At 41.6% G+C, this 12912-nt stretch overlaps 1 protein-coding gene across 2 annotated transcripts; it reads left to right on the forward strand.

Moving 5' to 3' along the window:
• Positions 1-6331: 6331 nt before the first annotated feature.
• Positions 6332-11256, forward strand: spi1b (Spi-1 proto-oncogene b). 2 transcript variants are annotated; one of them, XM_067248718.1, is made up of 5 exons: positions 6332-6704; positions 7287-7377; positions 8469-8644; positions 9594-9747; positions 9948-11256. In XM_067248718.1, the coding sequence occupies exons 1-5, from the start codon at positions 6666-6668 to the stop codon at positions 10259-10261; spliced, it is 774 nt and encodes a 257-aa protein (XP_067104819.1). In that variant the 5' UTR covers positions 6332-6665; the 3' UTR covers positions 10262-11256. The 2 variants fall into 2 exon arrangements, with proteins under 2 accessions (XP_067104819.1, XP_067104817.1); XM_067248716.1 differs by having other exon boundaries at positions 6345-6704; positions 9594-9771; positions 9948-11058.
• The last annotated feature ends 1656 nt before the right edge of the window (positions 11257-12912 follow it).

A 12912-nucleotide genomic window follows, 5' to 3' on the forward strand; every position in this document is an offset into this window, starting at 1 on the left:
AGTAGACACCTAGGACGTCGTGTATGCCACCTACCAGCCAAACAGACCTCCCCCCACCAAGTCGTGACTTAGTGACCAGTTGAGAAACACTGCTCTGTGGGTTGCCGGCTATTGTTTTACAAAGTCCTCTATGTGGACACACTTATCACTGCATGTTTAACAGAGATGCTACTAAAAAGCTTGGTCCTGGGTGATGACCTGTCTATAAGTCTGTATTGTAATGTGTTTAAGGGAGTGGATCATTGCCGTTACAGTTGCTTAACCTCATAGCTACTGTTAGTCCAACTGTAAAAGTTCTCCCAAGAGTGCAGCAATCACGGAAGACTTTCTCTTGGTCAGTCATTCCTTGGCTCTCAACCACCTCAGCTGTCACCCACCTCTGACAACTCAATTAATAAAAACAAGATCCATTACCTGATAACTATATCCTCTATTAATCTAGACTAACCTATGCCTGGACAAAGAATGGGAAGAGCATTCACTGTAAATCCTCTACTTTGCATAGTCCTTAACTCATTATTGAAGTGGAGCAATAGACGTGAGGGACATATAAACTTGTGGAGAGGCTAAGATAGCAGCAAACATAGACACACGTCTACACAGTGACATGAGTCATCCTTGTGTTGACTTGAGCAACACATATAGAAAGAGGAACTTGTGTTGGTGGGACAAAAGCTTTTCAAAGAAGAAAACGTGTGTGTGTGTGTGTGTATGCATGTGTTTTGGTGTGAGTGTGCAGGCCGAGACTGTCCTGCTGAAATACACCTCTGTTGTAAAATACCACAAAAAATTATTTTGGTGACGCTAAATAACTGACTTCCCTCACAACTTGATATCTGTGGTTGTTTTTGTGCGATGTGATAAAACACACACATATATATGTGTGTGTACACAGTATGTATGCATGAATATTTGTGTTTGTATGTGTGAGGGGAGTGAGTATTTAAGTAATTTGCCATGTGAGACAACCTTGTCTAATAATATCCACCATAAGACAGGCTTGATGGCTGTGCTACTGGAGTCCAGTAATGTTGAGAGGAAAATGAGGAATGAGGAATAAGAAGTGAGAGACTGGATGTCCCCTCTCACACGCCAGCTAGGGGCCAATCCATTTAATTGCGAAAGAGACGGATGGCCACTGAAACCTCTTCCGAGAGCCAGAGAGGAAACTAAAGTTGATTCTTTTCACTCAGGCTGTGATCTAAAACATCAAGTTTAGCAACAATCAAATGTTTTAATATAAATTAATTTATTTGGGAATTGAATCTGTGACACAAGTTCTCTGGTTAATGAAGGGATTGTGCCTTACAATCCACCAAAACCTCTTTTGCCTGCATTCTAGTTTGGATTGTCATTGAAAGGTCATATTTCCAGGGTGATGCAGGCTGTGATTGTGCTAATACTGCTGACTTCAAATGGATATCAAATTTTTAAACTTCTTTGTGAAACACTTTTAATTTAATGTATTACCTATCTCAGGTAACTTACTATAACAATCACATTGTTCTAGATCATTTACGTCCATGTCTGACCCAGGTCAAATTAAACTACAACCCGTTTGGCTTTGCTATTAGATGCAGTCACCTTCTTGTTTTAATAGGGAAGAAAGAGAAGGAGAAGGAGAAAAAAACTTTGAGTACAAGCTTAAATTTGTAAAATTAAGGAAGTTTTTAGTTCCCCTGTTAATTCAGTTACAGAAAGCCCTGATTTTAGTTGTTGGCAACTTGCTTCCACTACACAGAGCCAACGAGGTTGTCTGGATTCAGAAGAGAGCAGGCTCCTTAACTGCAAGATGCCTGTACTGTAGTGATGGAAGCCTACTGATGGACACCACGGTAAGGACCAGGACAATGTTGTAGCGGTTGTTGTGAGAGGGGCTGGAGGCATTTCCTGTTCTAACTGATCATTGTTGGGTGTGAAATTAGTTGTTATGTAACACTTTAAGATGCATACTTATATATTTTGAACATTCTTCATATGTAAGCATGTTAGTTGTTAGGTTGTATCTGTACCCTAAGTAATTAGTTATAGTTTCACATTTTAATCTATAAATATGTTTCTAATTCCATTGTATCTGACTAAACTGTAAATTAAACTGAACTCTAAACTGACGAAAACAGAATACATATTTATGTGTAATACAGTTAGTTTTTTTTTACAAACAATATATCATATTACTTCTTGTATTTTATTATTATTTAATCATTATCGACCATGGGCTAAGGACATGCTAATTCATTCTGACTTTCCACAGATGAAAGATCGTAAAAAAAGGTAATTAATTGTATCAATGAGCCCTACAGTATCCTACTGGATGGATGGCACCACTACATATTTAAGTGTAAATGTCATCATGTTGTCACCAGTTGCCTGATTAGGAGAAGTCTGTGTGTATAATCAGATCAACTAAGCATGTCTTTTAGGCTGTGAAATGTTTTTGGCTTTGTATGTCTTTTAGGCTGTGAAATGTTTCAAAACTTTAAACCTTGTAGGGATGCAATTTCTCAAGTTTGCTTTGTCAGAGCAGGCATGTGTGGACAGAGGACTGTAGTAATTCTGGTCAAACAGATAGCTGTGCTGCTGTGGAAGACTGCAACATTTCCTGTTGCAACGCCCTGTATCCTGTTTTCCACCAGTGCCCATGCATGTCTTTTGCTCGTGAGAGGTTTTGTGCTTCCTCGTGACACAGCCTTGCTGTGAGAGGTATACCACCCTGCTGTGAGAGGTATACCACCCTGCTGTGAGAGGTATACCACCCTGCTGTGAGAGGTATACCACCCTGCTGTGAGAGGTATACCACCCTGCTGTGAGAGGTATACCACCCTGCTGTGAGAGGTATACCACCCTGCTGTGAGAGGTATACCACCCTGCTGTGAGAGGTATATAACCCTGCTGTGAGAGGTATACCACCCTGCTGTGAGAGGTATACCACCCTGCTGTGAGAGGTATATAACCCTGCTGTGAGAGGTATACCACCCTGCTGTGAGAGGTATACCACCCTGCTGTGAGAGGTATACCACCCTGCTGTGAGAGGTATATAACCCTGCTGTGAGAGGTATACCACCCTGCTGTGAGAGGTATATAACCCTGCTGTGAGAGGTATACCACCCTGCTGTGAGAGGTCTATGAAGGGCTCAGTCACACCTTCCATGCAGTGGGCAACAACACCATCACACAGGCTGCTGTATAGTTAATATGAAATGCATCATGACCACTGTGGTCCGGGACACATCAGCATAAAAAGCAACTCAGTGACCTACATATTTTAAAAGCATTTTGCCATACCAAAATAAGTGTAGAAAAAAATGTAGGTGAGCGGTATGAGTCTAAGCAACCTTCATGCAGATTTGGGTCCATAGATCCAGAACCATTGAACACTCTTATACAAGCCGGTACATTTACATTTAAGATGCATAGGAAGAAACATAAGAGCATGTAGTTAAACAAGTTACAATTAAACAACATGAATCTCAAAAGTGCAAGAGTGTACCTGTAGAAAAGCAAGCAACAATAATATAATATAATTCAAAGTAGCCTTTAGAAGCGTTCTATTGAGCACTGTGTTTCTTTTTTGTGAAACTTACAGAAGGGACATTGGTCAAGACCAGACACATGAATCTGTGTCAAGCATATGAAATATCATATTCAACACATGACAGGATCTGGTGGGATGTTTGGTCTGGTATAATGGTTTTAAATGGTCACTTGGATCCGAGCTCAACATCACATGACAACTTGAGGCCTGTAGTTGTCATCGTTCACAGGCACCCTATAAGGAACTGAATCTAAAAGAGAATTTCCCAGTTCCTCTTTAACAAAGCATGTCATTGTATGTGTGTGTGTTTCTCTGTGTGAGTGTGTGTAGTGTGAGTGTGTGTAGGAGTGTGTATGATTGCTTGCTCGTGTTTTGTTAAGGTCGATGATTAAAGACTGTAATATAGGAATATCAAATTTCCTTTTTTTGACTCTCATGAAGAATTGTAATTTTGTGTTAAATTGATGAGCAGCATAAAAATAAAATAATTGCTAACGGAAAATATGACTCGACTCATGTTGAACTGAAAAAAACAGTATCATTGAAATCAACCTTATCCATGTTTATATAGTATGTCAACGTACCGCAGGTTTTTTTTTCCATTGTGTAAATTAGCCCATTTTCTGTATTGAGCCATTCATATAAACCCAGAAGTGAAAGTATTTTTTCATGTCGTTGTCAGAGGGGAGCAGCACAATGCTGACACTTTGGGGCTTCATCTTCATGTTCTAGGAACCAAGATCCAAACATGTGACCTGCTTTACAGAGGTGGGTTGTGGTACGTATGATAAGTTAGCTCTGTAGCTCTGCACGCATAAGACATGTCAGCTAATGGTCTAATGGTACATTTGATTCATTATGTGATTCAATACCAGTAATGTACAAATCCACAGATACTGAAGAACAAAAGCAACCAAAAGAAGTGTGCACGATGGGTACAAATAAAATAGTCATGTTAATGTGCTGGGACTGATGTGACATGCACAGTGTAATAATACACTCGGAAAATATTAAAATAGATGAGTTTTGCTCAGACATCTGTTAGAGACTATGTTGGGCTGGGGCTGGGGCTGGGGCTGGGCCTGGGGTTGGGGTTGGGGCTGAGGCTGGAACTGAGGCTGGGGCTGAGGCCGGGGCTAGGGCTGTGTGGTTTCAGAAGACAGAAGCACCCAGACCAAGCAGAGGACTCAGCATGTATAACCTCAGCATACTATGCGAGAAACTGAAAGGATGTTCCAAAAAATCTGTTAAACTGTACTAATAAAAACTTTAAATCCAATTTAGAATACCAGTAGCATGCAGATATAAAACCACGACCAATAAGAAATTACACTTTAAAATGGTTGTGGTTTTGTACTCTTTGCTTTTTTTTTTTCGTTTTTGACAGTTGAAATGTGTTAAAGCAAGAATTAAGCAATGGAGCTGGGGGTCTTCACTGAGTAAAAGGGCAGGTTTTACCCACACTAGCCTATAAGTGGAGTCAGATGGCTGAGCGGTGAGGGAGTCGGGCTAGTAATCTGAAGGTTGCTAGTTCGATTCCCAGCCATGCCAAATGATGTTGTGTCCTTGGGCAAGGCACTTCACCCTACTTGCTTTGGGGGGAATGTCCCTGTACTTACTGTAAGTCGCTCTGGATAAGAGTGTCTGCTAAATGACTAAATGAAAATGTATGTCATTTTCTAAGGCTATATTGAGGTTGGCCTTACTTTTAGGACAACAATTTCCACAGGGGTTTGGGGGTTATTCCTTAGTAAATATATGTATTTCTAAAATGTCTTTAACTTTAACTATATTTCTTTGAGTTAATAATCGGAAATGTTGCCGGAAATAAATCTCATGATCTTGCGATACTTACAATGAATCAGCGAGGACAGTTGGGTTGCTAGGGTTCAGTTTAACGGTGTGACATCTTTGTACAAATCTGGAAAAGCGACATAGTTCAGTTAACCTCAACATGGTTTTGGTCTCGCTGTGAATGGTATTTACAATACATAGTCTTTATCTGACTGGTGCACGCTCTTCCTCTGCTAAAAACACACCTTCCTCAGAGATCAGACCAGATTATCACTACTTCCCAATAGTTTCTGTTGTCCGAAGGAAGCCATTGAAACACACTGGAACAATTCATTCCTGATCTCATATAATTTACTTCCCAACAACCTTTGAAGATGTAAATTAAAATGACAACCATTTTTTTTTATTGTGTGATTGACATACTCCCTTTAACATCATGATATGTCTTTGTATTTGTCTGTCTGGTGTCATAGCAGGCAACAAACATTAAGAGGAACGATTATGAGTAACACCAACCCTCCTGTCAAACCTTCTTCTTCTATACTCTCCTACCTCAGAACCCAGGATTAGGGTCTGTCTCTACACCAGGCCTAGGGGTTCTCCTCTTCCTGACTGTGGCAATCTCCATTATCTGTGGGGTTACACAAGACAAGTAAAGAGATCTAACCCCCAACCTAATCTAATCTCCCTGGCCTTCATTACACAACAAAAGTACACACACAAACATACATTCACACACACATGGTCAGATGCACATGTATAAGCTTATATCTACAAGCAATGTGTAAAGGGAAATTAATTGAAATTTTAGCAGTTTTGTTTGTTTTGCTGTTGAAATTGATAAAGAAATAAGCAAAATGTTGAGACAAAGCACAAAGTTGGTTACAATGGGATTCCAAACCGTAAAGTGAAAACTGACAAAGACGAAGGAACAAACCTGATTGGCTGTCATGGACGTTGTCACAAATTGAAAGTAGATAAATGTCAGAGACTGATATTTTCACATGACAAATCACCAATGCCCAGGAACACGGACAAAACCAACTCTGATCCACCCACACACAACGATTTACAGAAGTCAAAATAAGTTCCTTTTTTCTGTTTTACAGACATGCAGTGGGGCTTACTTGATACATTCAGTTAAGTTTAATTGTATTTTAGGGCCTGAAGAAAGGGGGCTCTCAAGGGAAGCAAAAAGGGGGCAGACGGAGACATCTTGGTGAGAAGAAATTTAGTAACATTGTAAAATGGCGAGGGACAATTTTTAAAAGTTTGGGGAACAGAACTACTGCTAGCGAAGTGCCAGTGAGTCTGTTGGTTTGGACAAGAAGTCTCCATGTTGCATTACAGAATGGAGGGATACCTCATCAGTACTGTAAGTACATCTCCACCTTGTTGGTATTCCGCTACAGATGTATTTATCTTAAATTAATATACTTCAATTTGTCCATATAGTCGTGTGCCTTAAATTTATTTGGTTTGAATTTTGAATTTAAAGTTAAACGCTATCAGTAGATTAATGGAAACTGTATTTAAAAGGTCTTCAGAAACTATTTAAATAGCATCAAATGATCACATTTCTGTTATTCTTTTATCTTGGGTCAGCAAATGACAGACAATTCGTTTTTTGTCTAATTGTTTTCACCATTAAATGTGCTTTTGAAACATTTCCTGCCATAATCGGAAATATATTAGAAGAGACAAGAGAGCAACAATAATCTATTAAAAGTATAGATAAAATGATCATATCATTATAAAAAAATGGGGACTATGGTGTCTTACAAATTCATTTAATTTTGATCACACAGAGGGAAGGAATGTTGTTCACAAGTGCTTTATCGCTTGTTTGTCTGAAAAGATTGTTCTGTATTTGAATCAACTTGTGATGTTTTTATAATGGACACAGTCGTACATGCATTTGTATTTTAGTTTAATTTATTTTGTGCTCTTCTTAAAGCCATCGGAGGAGATGTACGATCCAGAGATCTACAGGCAGCAGCTCTCAGAGTACACATACAACCCTTACATCAATGGAGAAAACCAAACAGGTGAATTCACAGTCTCTTTAAAACACAACATATATAGGGACCAAGCAGTGTGTTATTTGGCAGATAGAAAGAATTCAAAACTAAATAAATTCAGTTGTTTGTGAGGTTGAGTTTTGTTATAATGGTACAGAACATGACATTCAGTTGCAATTGATTGCAAGAGTCTCCAAATTAACCAAACCTGAGGGGAAAAGTTGTTCTATGTCTGTCGTCTGAGCGGTGGACAGAAAAGGCATCTGTTTCCTGTGCTTCATTGGAAAGACATGGTTAGAGATCCAGCTGCACTATCTCTTTATATATCTGTATGCACCCTCAGCTTTTTATATATCTGTAGATCAGGGCATTACAACAGACATTTACCAAAAGCTGGTCAGTGCCAACCAGCTGGACCCCCTCCCCCCCCCCTCCCCCCCCCACCCTTTGTATGAGAGAACTCAAAGATCCTGCCAGTAACAAATACACATATGTTAAAACAGCATGAAAAAAAAAAAATGTCCTTTGTTAAAACAAAGCTTAATCTTGATCTGAGAAATCAATCCCTCCACTGAAATGTCTGGTATTTTGGTAAAAATGATTGGCTAATGTACACAATGACTTATGCATATGATTTATACAAATTATCTATTTATTTACAAATTATCTATTTACATTTCAGTAAATGGTATGTAGTTAAGCAAATAGAAACCAAACGAAAATGTGAATCTCCTTTCTTCAGACAAAACAACAATAACTATGTAAACAAAGTGTACAAACAGGAAGCTTTGGCCTTGAGAATTTTGCAAGACAAGCTGTTTAAACTGCAGACGTAAAATAAAAAACCCTTACCGCAAAAAAAACATATATTTATATGACAGTAGCACGATATGGCTGGTTGGTGTTTGAAAGACTTTAACCATCTCCCCTATCCTTACATTTAATATAACCTTTTAGTACAATTACCATCCAAGATGCACCCCCTCACTGGATTTTCATATCACTATAAATACAACTAATTACTTAAAATGGTAGTGCTCTCAGACACATTGTACATTCTCAGATACCTGTTTTGTTGAAATCCCATTGAGCGCCCCTCTGCTCTCCCCTGGTTTCAGATCAATGGGATTACACTTCCCACGTCCACCCTGTTGACTATGAGAACCTCCAGGACAGCCACTTCACAGAGCTCCAGAATGCCCAGGCCTTGCACCCCCCCGTCATGCATCGCTATGATGTGGAGACCCTTCTGGACCCTGGCTTGGGGCCGCACCATCATGTCTTACCACCACCTGTAAGCACTACCTCCCTCCTAATGCTTGTCCATTTAGCTATGCTTACCCATCCATGTATCTGTTATTGGTTATCAATGATTAGACCATTTTTATGAATCTGCTGTGGTAAATGATGGAATGCTTCCAATTACGAGAAACAACAATGTGGCGTTCTAACAGTGGTAGACATAAGAACATGAATCCACTCTAATCAGAGCTTCTTTGAGTAATATATATATAAGGGCTACATTTATGAAAGGCGCTGGGTCTGAGATGTGCCGTTGATACAGAAAGAGCCTGGAAAACTGTGTAGTACAGTTTTTTGCTTTTGCATAAGATGTGAGCTCTTTTTCAAGCAAGATGTTTTGCTTGAAGGATGTTGGGTGCACCCACGCGCGCACACACAAACACACACACACACACACATGGTTGAACATTGCAGCCTTCCGGAGTGAGGGCTGGTATTGCTACCATCTCACAACCAAATGACAGATAAAGATCACATTATCTCTTATTAATATATGAAACATGCATCAATACTAATACATCTGTTAACAACTTCACTCAACCCCTCTGATTCTGCACCTCCTGCTAACTTGATATTATAAAAATGAACACCTCTTAGTGGGACCTGGGTATAACACACTGGCATCCTTAAGAATAACCCATGCTCTCAAAAAAGGCTACGTACTTCATTCTGTTAAGGCGTGATAGCTGTCCTAGAATAACAATGTTCAGATATGGGGTGTTTAGTCATGTGTTTTCAAAAAGGTTTACATGTGTTAACTGAAGAAGTTCATGAATGATAACTTAAATAGAAAGTGAATGTGTCTTAAGTTATTGTAAAGGACTGTGTTGATGTTTGGCAGAGTAGAATGGCCAAAATATAGGGAAACTCTTCAGTTACCGAACCTGATGTATATTTTATTTGCTGACAAGACATGCTTGATATTGTCTGTTGTGTCCAAGGTCCAGTACTTCCCTCGGCCGTGCTATCCCCACCTGTCCCCAGTGCAGCGGAGCTCAGACGAGGAGGAGCAGGGGGTCCGCAGCCCGCCCCTGGAGGTGTCTGATGAGGAGTGTCTGAGAGACCACCACTCCTCCACCTCCGTCGGGGAGCTGGGTAAGGAGAGGAGTTGGCATGAATGTACGCATACATACCTTTCATTTGTTGTTGTTTTCCATTCACACTGTAATGCAGTTTTAACGTTTTTCATGGTCTGGTTTCCCAGTGACGGATTATTCTTTAAGAAACTAGCCTTCAATGTCAGTAGGCTTTCTTCCTCAACACATTGACTCACATCCCCTGTCCCTTGTGTCCAGGTAACAAGAAGAAGATCCGTCTTTACCAGTTCCTACTCGACCTGCTGAGGAACGGAGACATGAAGGACAGTATCTGGTGGGTGGACCGAGACAAGGGCAGCTTCCAGTTCTCCTCCAAACACAAGGAGGCTCTGGCCAATCGCTGGGGCATCCAGAAGGGCAATCGCAAGAAGATGACGTACCAGAAGATGGCGCGGGCTTTGCGCAACTATGGCAAGACAGGGGAGGTTAAAAAGATCAAGAAGAAGCTGACCTACCAGTTCAGTGGTGAAGTACTGGGGAAAACTCACTCGGAGAGAAAAACATACATGTAGAAATGACGTGAAGAGCTAGATGGTAATAGATCGGATGAGGGGGAAAGGTTGCAATTAGATAGAGGTGCTCATGTAATATATTTACATATATAAAACTGCAGTTATTGAACTGCTGATTTCTGTCAATTGCATTGTCAAAAACTACTGTAAGTCTCATACCTGTATCGGTCAATCCTACAGTAATAGTATGTTTTTATAACTGTTAAAGCCTGCATTAGGAAAGTTGTCAAGACTGGCTGAACTATTTAACTGTAAAAATTTTTTCTTTGTTTTATAAATGTGCTGTCAAATTTGAAGAATTCAAAAGGAAAAGAATGTTCCAGAAGAGCAGTATAAGCTGTTGGCCACTAGGGGCCATCAGTGACCTCCCTGCTTGGTTGTAAGACCTCTCTTGCATAAAGTGTCTGGCGCTCAGTAGAGTTTGTTCAGGCAAGGGCATAAGGAAATATAAAAGGAAGACATGACTGCAATCAATCAGACGTCTGAAACCTGAACATTAACAGCATGTAAACCCCCAGAGCAGTTTCAGTGGCTTCACAGCTCAGACGTGGTCTTTTACTTGACCCTTGAATTCAAGATTGTTGTGATCTCAAGAGGCTGAACCTGAATTTTCTTTGGATGAACTCCTCCATCTTTTCCTCTCAAGCCTGGTGACCTCTGTGACCCCAACAGACGGGAGAGGTGAAGAGGTCTGTCACCCTGCTCTTATCCACTGCCCCCGTGTCCGATGGACTCCATATTCACCAGAGGAGGGAGGGGGAGAGAGATAGAGAGAGAGTGAGAGTGAAAGAGAGAGGAGGTTTTCCATTTCCCATCATTGGAAAACACAATCCATTCGGACAATGCTCTCCTTCATAGTGTCATAGTCTTTCACAGTGCCACTTCACTCTCAACCATACTCTGTAAAATGTTGTTTGTTGTTATGTTGTTATCATAATTATTAATGTAAAATAGATGTAATAAAGGTGTTAGCTTGACTCTGTTACACCCAATAATTGCTTGAATCCTTTCAGCTTTTAGGCACATCATCACAGTCCTCTCAGTCATGGCACACAGGCTTTAGCAAACCCTCCAGGAATCCCTGGCTTGTACTGAGAAACCCAGCGGCAGACCCAGGCGATATATAGATACTGGACCAGTCATGAGGAGGTTACTGGTATCACTGGCAACCCACGAGGCCACCTGCCTGACCCCTGGCATTGTGGACACATTGACTGTGGCATTGTGGACACATTGACAGAAAACATGCAATCGTGCGCGCAAGCACTGGCAAACCCACAGACACATACACGTGCGCAAAGATACAAGCACACACACTTTACATGCACACACACACATGCGCACACCAACAGAAACTTCCAAGCCACGGTATGTGGCACCCTATTTCAGTGGGCATTGAGGCAGTGTAAATAAGTAGGCGCCGACACCTCCGCTGCCAGAGGTGAGAGTGCAGACGCAGAGATAGGGGACATGGCTGAGGTATTGGTACCTCTGGACATAGCATCATCAGGAACAGAAAGTCCACTCCACCCGTCCATGCACAATGCTGAAGCAGACATACTTTCACAATAACATCATCCCAGTGTATCAAATGTAAGGTCAAAGCCATTCATTGATGTGAGCTCTCAGTGTCACGGCAGCTGTAAACACCCCATCATTTTTTTACTGTCAAGCTAGGGAGACGTATCAGACTACAAAAAGTCATCCAAAATACAATGCCAAGCTCACTAAGATGGTGAAATACATGTTGTCAAAGACAACTGCTGGTGTAATCTACTTTTTATTATTCGAAAAAGAGATAGACCGGCGTGTTCGCTGTGTAGTTTTATTGTGTTCTCGTGGCATATGGTGATATCTAGTAACTCGGACAGAGAATATATGGAGACCTGCCACCATAGTCACACATGAAAGGATTCCTGGAAGTCCTAACTCACCCAGGGAAAAGCTCCAAAGGAATACTTGTGCCTCCTGTCTCCTCCCTCCCACCTCAATTTCCTTGCCTCCTGCCTCCAGTCACCAACCTCCTTGCTTTGTCTCTTTCTTCCTCCCTTCTGACCCCTGCCTCCTACCCCCAGTCTCCTGTCTTCTCCCTTCTGCCCCCTGCCTCCTCCATTCTGCCCCATACCTCCTCCCTACTGCCCCCTGCCTCCTACCCCCAGTTTCCTGTCTCCTGCGTCCAGGCTCCAGCCTTCTCTTGAAGTGGCCTGGATCCTGTTCCTTGTACAGGGCTGGGCAGCGGCACAGATCTGTAGAGAACAAGTGTGTGTTTAAGAGAGAGAGAGATAGAGAGAGATAGAGAGGCCTAGCTGAGCTTGGCTTCTAAATTTAACCCCTGCCTCCAGTCCCTCCCTCCCTCCCTCACTCTCTCCTCCCTGCTGGCTTGTCAGGCAGCGGAGGCGTTGGAAGAAGGGATGGTTGAAATATGGTTTGCCAGAGGTCAGAAGGTTCTGGAGGGGATGTGGATGAGGAGGGGCGGAGGGAGTTTGGGGGTGTGTGTGTAGGGGAGTTGAGGGTCATTTATCTAATTTTCAAGCAGACATGGGATTGGGTGGAGACAATATGACGTGTGGGTGGGGAGCGGGGGTGGGGGTGGTTGCCGTGGACCCCCAGTATTAAAGCCTAGAGGGGAGACTATTGACTTTAGAACTAGT

The sequence above is a fragment of the Osmerus mordax genome, chromosome 13, assembly GCF_038355195.1.
Source record: "Osmerus mordax isolate fOsmMor3 chromosome 13, fOsmMor3.pri, whole genome shotgun sequence".
In the NCBI taxonomy this organism is placed as follows: Eukaryota; Metazoa; Chordata; class Actinopteri; order Osmeriformes; family Osmeridae; genus Osmerus; species Osmerus mordax.

What these genes read in the sequence shown, in the direction of transcription:
- spi1b (XM_067248716.1), top strand. Translation starts at nt 6,666, where the DNA reads ATGTTGCATTACAGAATGGAGGGATACCTCATCAGTACT. An exon ending in CAATGGAGAAAACCAAACAG is followed by an intron (nt 7,378 to 8,468) that starts GTGAATTCACAG and finishes CCCTGGTTTCAG; the next exon opens with ATCAATGGGATTACACTTCC. An exon ending in GGAGAGGAGTTGGCATGAAT is followed by an intron (nt 9,772 to 9,947) that starts GTACGCATACAT and finishes CCTTGTGTCCAG; the next exon opens with GTAACAAGAAGAAGATCCGT.